The 8,676-nt window shown below is 42.8% G+C and overlaps 1 protein-coding gene across 1 annotated transcript in view; it reads right to left on the minus strand.

Moving 5' to 3' along the window:
* Window positions 1–8,676, minus strand: part of PATJ (PATJ, crumbs cell polarity complex component) — a 288,426-nt gene that overhangs the window by 154,134 nt on the left and 125,616 nt on the right. Inside the window, exon 28 of the mRNA XM_019501199.1 lies at window positions 3,094–3,208. Coding sequence (XP_019356744.1) covers window positions 3,094–3,208 — 115 coding nt within the window. The remainder of the gene's footprint in view (window positions 1–3,093; window positions 3,209–8,676) is intronic.

Here is an 8,676-nt window from a genome sequence, read left to right on the forward strand (position 1 = left end):
GAGAGTGTGTGTGTGTGTGTGTGTGTGTGTGTGTGTGGCGCAGGGTGCAAGTCCCTGGATCTGCATGTGGTGGCACCCAGCAGGGCCAGCCCTGCCCAGCCCCATAGCACACATCTCTCCATGCTCCCACCCCAGACCCCAACTGCAGGTGATGGCAGCGTGTGAGGCCAGCCCCATATGGCCCAACAGCACTCCTGCCCAAGTCCCTGGGCACATGTGGTGGCAGGATGCAAAGCCAGTTCCCACAGCTCCATAGCCACAGGTCCCTGCACTCCCACCCAAGTCCCCAGCTGCACATGGTGGCAGCATGCGGCTTCCACACTCCCGCCCCAGTCCCTGGCTGCACATGACGGCAGTGTGCACAGCCAGCCTTACCTGGCTGCATAGCATGCAGTTCCTGCAGCATGCGGGGCCAGCCCAACCCAGCCCAATAGCATGCAGCTCCCACCTCCTTTGCCCCAGCAGAAGTCTTTGGCCCCAGACCACATTTCCAGTCTCACAGGCAGGCTGGGAACAGCCATGGGGCGGCCAGGCAAAAGCCAAGGCTTCTCATTTCTAGCACCCCCTGGCTTGGGGCTGGGGCAGGTCAGACCAGGCTGGAGGGAGGGGGGGGAAGGGGGGAGGGTTTGCTTAGCAACTACAGCCATCCCTCCTTCATGGAGGTGCCGGTCTGCAAAGAGGCAACCCAGGGCCAAGGTTTACAGAGGTCTTACAGAGGGGCCCCACGAGCTGGATGGTATTGCCTGGTAGGCCAGATCTGACCTGCGGGCCGTGTTAGTTTGATCTCAAGAGCATATGAGCAGTTGGAACAAATTTGTGGGGGAGTGGAGAATTAAAGGCATGGAGATCAGCAGAAAGTGGAATAAAACACATTTGTTCAACACTGGCTTGGTAACTGGTTATCTAGACCAAGGTTTAAGGTAGAAGAGACAGCTTGGCTTTGGAGCAGGGGTAGGCAAAATGTGGCCCTAAAAATTGGGGCCCCTAAAAATTTAGAACATTAATATTTTTCTGCCCCTGGCTGCCTGTCATGTGGCCCTTGATGGCTTGCCAAAACTCAGTAAGTGGCCTTCCACCCAAAATAATTGCCCACCCCCGCTTTGGAGGGATTTTTGGGATGGAAAGGGAGGGAAGATATGGAAGAAGGGTGCTAGGAGAAGAGAATTACACAAATTGCTCCCTGCAGCCAAACAAGGCAAGATTGATTTAACCAAAAAAATCTCTTTAGCTTTTCATAGAGTAGATCTCAGATGGCCTGACCACTGGGAGTTGCTTCATGGCTGTGGTGTGACCCAAACAATCTCTAAAAGCATCCTTGTGTAAGATGCAAAATTAAGGGCCCCTCCAGACATGCAGGTAAAGACGAGATGGGATCTGATGTGTGATCCACACATTCATTAATGGTGTCATGGGAGCAAGCCACAAAGTTATTACACAATTTAGGAAATAACTTTGTGATTTGTTCCTTGTTTTATGATGTATTAATTGCTTTAATATGTGGCTGGGTTACAACAAAAAACATGATTAACTAGTTACACTTACATGCCTTAAGTGTAACACGTGGCAGAGGCCTAACTCTGCCAGCTGCCATGGAATGCTTGGGTTGAAGCATGTCCTCATCAAGCAGTGTAAACCTGGAGCAAATTCCTCTTCTGCCATTTATAACCAACACCACCAGCCTTGGTAAGATAGGTCATCACGTAGATTGAGAACTGAAAAGTTTGGTCAAAAAATACAAAATCTACTTGTCCCAAATCCACAGAATTACAAGTTAAATGCTACACACATTTCTCCTTCCTACTAATGGACACCCAAATACCTATCACAACCAGAAATACCTTCTCTTTAGTTGGTCAAGATGTGCCTTCCAACCTGACAGAAGAGGATCTAAGCATGGACATTTCTAAACGCAATTTGTATAAAACACTGTACTTGAGACCAAATGCTGGAGCTTTAAAGAAATTCCATTTGACATGACAGCCAGCAGCTGACCTTTGAAGCCAGAAACCCATTGAAGTATACAGCCCCTTTACGCCAGAAAATAGCAGATCAAGATTCCTATCACTCCTGAATTGAACTGACCCAAATCATCTCCACTTCCGTGACCAGGGGACACCACTACTATTTGGTAGGCACACTGGCAATTGGCAGCAACAAAGATACCATCAACAAGAACAAATGACAGCTCTCTCATCAGACACGCAGCTTTGGAACTTCCACCCACAAAAGCTAGATGTGACCACAAACCTGGCTATAAATAAAATGCATCTCTCTGCTTCAGCCTATTTTGTGGGAAAGACACAAACACATGACAACCACAAACCCACAAAAGTTAAAAAAAACAAAACAAAGAAAAAACCCCCAAACACACATGCTATAATTGTCTACCCCTAGCAAGAGAGGGAGGAACAAGAAGAGAGGAAATCCACTGAATGACTAATTTTCACCAATTTCACAAATACTCCAGCAGTTAGTGTGATTTTGTCTTGTCCTGCACATTGTGGAACAGACACAGGCTGCATCCTACAGCTGTCTGACTTCCATGCAGAGCCAGGTATAAACTATGGTATGAAGTCTGTAGACACCTGCAGCATTTTAAATTGAAAGTGCTCCACGAAAGAGAATCACTCCTCTTAACAAAATACTTTGTCACCAAAGATTTTTTAGCCACAATTTACCATGGGCATTGTCTGACAACACAAGCTCTTTGGGGCAGGGTTTCTTCCATTGATAGCCATCAAGCTGTGGTCTGCCCAGTTCTTGCCACCACAAGGGTGAAGTATCCTGTTTGTCTTTAAGCACAGATACCTTTAACACGTAGATCAGCCTAGATCTTACAAAGCAGTGTCTGCCCAACTGATCTAAAACCACTTCCAGCACTTTTCAACATTTTTTTCAGAGAAGCAGCTGTGGAATTGCAGTCAACAATAAGTAGTAAGCCCAATTCAGTGTAATGTAGAACACTAGAGATAGCAATTCTCTTGTATACAATACTCATAACAACTTATATAACTGCTGTTTAGTACTGGCACACAGACAAACCACGCTCCATAAACACAGTCATCCTTCTTAGTAAAATATAGTACTACTTACGCTCTGTAAAAGCATCGTCCTCTTCCTCATCCACATCCTCCTCCTCTGCTTGGAATGTTTTGGGTACTTGATATGGAGGTGGCAATTTCATTGGTGGTGGTGCCCCACAATTTCTCTGATGGATTAAAAATAAAAAGGATATAATGCACTGTGCTAACAATCTTCAAAATTACTTGCATGTTTCCACTCAACTGCAATATCTAACCATGCTCATATTGTTTAGTTTAAAACATTTCCTTAAAACTCCATAGTTCATTTCCTCTTCAGCCATTACATTTTTTTTTAAAGAAACATTTTACAAACGGTTTCAAGGCTGGAAAAAAAAAAAAAAAGAAGATAATACTGGTATGAAATTGACTGCATGTCTGTTTGCTACAAAAATATTGGCATTTCACTGTAAACATACTTAACTAGAGCTTAGCAAACATTTGACAATGAACTGAGGGGTTAAAACAAAACATTAAAATGATATTCTATTCCTTATCTTGGATTCAAATCCTTTGTGCCTCTGCCATCACTATTCCCTGGTGCAACTTAAAAACAACATACTTAGGGTACACAAAATAAGAACTCAGCCTCTTATGGCTTCCATAGTCTTAGCATGGAATATTTAATCTAAATGTTGGTTAAAAAATTCATTTGAACTGCAACTTGTAATAAAATAGTATTACCTCACATAAATAAAGACAGTACCTATAAGGATACATGTAGCGGCGCATATCAGATATAAAGAGCAGGCTGTGGAATCTAATGAAAACACAAGCTTGTACATCCAAGCTACTGTTTTTATAGCTCAAAGTAACTGGATCATGCCGTAGTTAGCTACATGATTTCACTAAATTATATTCAATTACATCCCATACAACCACACCACTAATAGCAGGATGCACTTTAGCAAGCGAACAGTGAGTACAGTGTGCCATTAGACCAACAAGAATGCCAGTAATGAATTTCTTCTGTAGCTGAGAAATGCCATTTGTAGCCCAAACATTAAATCAGGCATAATACTTTCCAATGTGTATAATGAAAGCAGGATCTATCTGCACTTAGATTTGTCAAATATTTTTAAGTCTAAATTTTTATTCAAAAGTTCCAGCCAGCAATTGGAATGCAAACTATCTATAAAATTGTAGGATAATAGAATTGACATCATCCTGCCCACTTTAAAATTATTACAGGGAAGTGCTCCACTGAGAACAGCATAAATCAAATGAATTCCATCCAATTTGCAATAAAGGTGCTTAAATAAGAGCCCCTCAAAACAGCAACATCTGTTTCCCAAAAGCCATCACAAAATAAAGTAAAAGCCTTCCTCCCCGCCCTGCAAAAAAGGAATGCGTGTAGTTATGTGTGTGTGTATGTAGGTATGTGTGTGTGCAAAAAAAGAATGTGTGTGTTGTGTACACACACACGATTCAGAAAGTGCTGCTCAGATTTCTGTAGCTAGAGGTGGAGAATTTGCAACAACATCTTCAGTTGTCTCTGACATATCAGTACCACTGTAATTCTGTTAAATAAACTTAGATGTCATCTACTTTGCATCCCTAGCATGTCCCAGGCATGCCCTTGCCCATCTGCTCCTATTTGAATGCTTCTAACTTAAAAATGTGGCATGCAGGGCCATTTGCCCACAAGCCACTCTTGAGACATCCATCCCTGGTCTGCTGAACAGTGGCCAGGTTGGGAGACTGCAAGGCATTTGGGAAATGCTCAGGATTATCCCAGCCAGGACATGCTGCTGACATAGTGTAGACACATGTTTAGAGATCCAGTCATGAACCCATTTAAAACTCAACACTTAAAGCCTGTTGAAGGTCCAGGTAAGCAAGTCATTCTCTTTGTTCCCATCAGGATCCTTTTAAAGAGAGGTATACTATATTGTCTTACATACCACATGCCCCCAAATAATACATACCTTGCTTTGAGAGGGCAAAATGAAAAAGAGTCATGGCTAAAGACAAGCCTCGCAGAGCAGGGACATGGTCTACTCCTTGGTGTCCCTAACTCTTTCCTTGCAGCTAACGCTTAAACAATGTCACAGCCACTGCTCAGCCAAAAGCTGCCACCAAATTGGCAGTGGCTGTGACACAGTTAAAACTTTAGCTGCAAGGGGAGAGGGAATGACACTAGGGGCTCCACGAGGCTAGTGCAAGTCTTCTCCATCATTTGATTTTTTGTTTAAAAAAAAAAAAATCACATAGGGTCTGAACCAAAACATGCTATGTCAACTGAAAACATTCAAGAGGAATCTTTCCTACTACTTTCATCCTACAGGAAGGGAATCTTTTCTACAGAAACAACCAAGCAGCAGAACCATACATGTGGCTGCTACCTTCATGACTACAGTAACACCCACACAATCTGTACCCTCCTATCTGATAAAGATCCACTGACTGATCCCTGCACTTGTGGCTATACTGCATTGTCTCAAGCCACCATGCACCTTTACACGACAAAAACCTTAGTGCAGCAACCCTGCACCACACAAAGGAAGTAGATTACTCGTATGGAGACCTTAAATATGCCCCTGAATTGTATACGTTTCTCTGAAACAATATTCTTGCCCCAGAGGAAGATCTGGCATCAGGTAAAATAAAGGAAAAAATGAAATCTAACAACTGTGAGCAACTCCATTCAGTGCACTTAAGTTCCATCTATTTTTCTAGTCTTTCAAGCACACGCATGCACCTACCCACCACATGGAAATTAGGAGTGTGAAATCTGTTTTCAGGTTGGGAACACTAATAACTTATCTTCAGAAATCCAGGTAGAACCTTGAACCACACTCTACATCTGGGAGAATAAAAGCAACAGATATCACTTTTTGCAGGAAGTTCAACTTAATTCCAATGTACAGTCAATGCACCAAATCCATGGACGCTTCATGAACAAGCAGAACTCACTTCAAAGGTTTATGCCAATGTACCAAGTATTTCTTATTAAGTTATAAATGTTTCTTCAGTCTGATTTTTAAAGACAAGTCTCATTTCATGGCCATGTCTAAAACATACCATACAACAGATTTCCAAGAGGACAGTTTTTCTTGAGTTTGACAAAACGCTGAAATATGTACTTTGCTATATTGTTTTAAGTTACTCTGACCAACAAACCTGGTACAGCTGAATTAGGGTGGAATTTAATTTTAAAATATGTAAGATCAGGGAAAAGCAAAAGAAAAGGAATCTAAAAATGTCTCTCTGTTGAGTCAAAGGAAGGAGTGCATAAAAGGCTGGAAATATCGTTTGGGAACTGCTTAAAAGAAATGTAAGGAGGTAATATCAGACGACACCTCACAGTAAACTAAAACAATGAAAGGTTCAAAGTATTGGGTTACTTGCTTCTTGAGGTTATTACAAAGAAGAACACACACACAAAATCAAAACCTTTCTACAGATATAATATCCAGTGAGCTGCCATTACATTTTTTAAATCAAAAAGTATCAATACAGTATAAGAATTTAAAAAGGAAAATAAATATTTCTTTTGGAATAACATCATAAGCAACTAAAATGAGTGCAGTTTCCACAACCACTTGCCAAAAATGCATAGTAATCTGGATTTTTTATGAAAGTGTGCGTCTGCACAGTCACCAAAACTGCAGAATGCTCTCCTTGCTCTGCTCTCCCAAACCCTCTCATTGGCAGCAATGGGTTTTGGATTTGACTTAGAGAAGTTACAGAATCTAGCCCAAAAGAGCAACTTAAGGTGGAAATTCACAAAACTGCATAGCTACCTCTTGGCCTCATCCATTTGCAGAGCACCTGACCACACGCATTTCAACTGACCCATTTTTTCCAAAGGAAAAGCTTTGCTGCTACAGTTGTAAAAATAACGCACGCTTTTATATTTAGTTTGCCATAAGAACTCCAACCATTAAAAACAGGTCACATAGAGTCTTCTGTTTGAAAAAAAATAAAATTATTTAGTACATATGTCATTATACCAGAATATGCTCCAAGGTGTAACAGAAGAAGTTCCTAGTAATTAACAGATATTACACCAGAAGAACAGCAGCTTTTCTAGCTGATACGATTGCTTTCAAAGCTAGCTCTTCTGTGACACTGAAGACTAGAGCAGAAATACCAGCAATTTCCCATAGGAATGCAAGGCAATCATCTACTAATAGCAACATCTTTTTTTACTGAGAGCTGCCCTGCTGAAGCACAGTATGCCTGCTTTGTGAATTAATGCTCAAACCTAAAAAGGGGCTACATATTTATTCACTGGCGCTGTTCTGTATTCCACCCAGCAAGTTACAGCACCAATAGAAGGGGTACCTTACCAGCTTTGAAGAAGCTTAAGCTCACTCCTTGACCTTCTGAGGCTATAAAATGCAACACACTGGAGTCCTAGAGATTAAAAGCAGCAGACTGCAAGTGGATGTGCTTTTTAGATTAGAAAAATAGATACACAACCAAGAAAGGAGTACTGTAACTGCTTTATTACGAATATTACTCACTGCCAGGGAAGCTTTAATATAAATACCTTCCTCGTTTCACTGGATAACATGAAAACCCATAGATTCTGAATCATTCGAAAGCAGTCTGCCAAACACTTTCTAAGGGCCTTTGAGTACGCCTGTCAACACCAGAGTACTGAGTTAGTTCACACACAAATGCTTCAGCATATCCCAAGAAGCCAAGCTAAATTGATTTCACTTTAGTCCAACACATACAGTAACACAATCCTAAACTCTGTTGCACAGCCCTGTGGGTACCAAGCCACAATCCCTACCTCAGGTCCCCAAAGCAGATTTCTACTCTAAGACATTAATAAAACAGATAAAAAGCGGGGCAGAATGGCAACTTACACACCAGCAAAGTATCAAACCCACGCCTAGCTGGAGCCAGATGGTAGGGCTCTTGCTGAGCCAGATCTGCAGGGCTGGTAACAGCTGCAGCAGGTCTGGGAGCAACGGCAAGAGCCCAGCAGACACAGGGTGAGTGCAACTGTATCTGCACACCCTTGTTTTTGCCCCTGCCACCGATCACCGAGTCCATCAGGCCTCAGGGTCCCTGCCTCCTGGCGCCCCCCACCAACTTCTGGTAGACTGCCCAACAGTCTGGATCAGGGCTCCATGAGCCAGATCTCTGACACCCCGAACTAATTCAGACACACATAAGCTTTCATGAGTAAAAGCTCACTTTGTCAGATGCTTCTCTCATAGCCTCTGACAAAGCAAGCTGTTGCTCATGAAAGCTTACTCCTCTCTGAATTAATTAGTCTAGGAGTGGCCAACCTGTGGCACTGGGCAAGTAGCATGGGAAGCTTCTGAACGTGGCATGCAGCACATCAGGGAAGGGACAGGCCGCACAGTAGCTGATAAGGCAGCAAGCAGAAAACAGAGCAGTAGATCAGGCAGGAGAAGGGGGTCAGAGTGGCACTTGGGGAGGGTGATCCCCACCGAATATGGTGTCACTTTGCCCTGCCATCTACCTGACTTCAAACTAATATGGCTAACTCCCCTTGTACTTGGCCTTGGTGAGGCTGCAGCTGGAGTACCGCGTCCAGTTTTGGGCTCCACAATTCAAAAAGGATGTGGAGAAGCTTGAGAGAGTCCAGAGAAGAGCCACGCACATGATC

The sequence above is a fragment of the Gavialis gangeticus genome, unplaced genomic scaffold, assembly GCF_001723915.1.
Source record: "Gavialis gangeticus isolate Ggan-Ray unplaced genomic scaffold, GavGan_comp1, whole genome shotgun sequence".
Classification (NCBI taxonomy): Eukaryota; Metazoa; Chordata; order Crocodylia; family Gavialidae; genus Gavialis; species Gavialis gangeticus.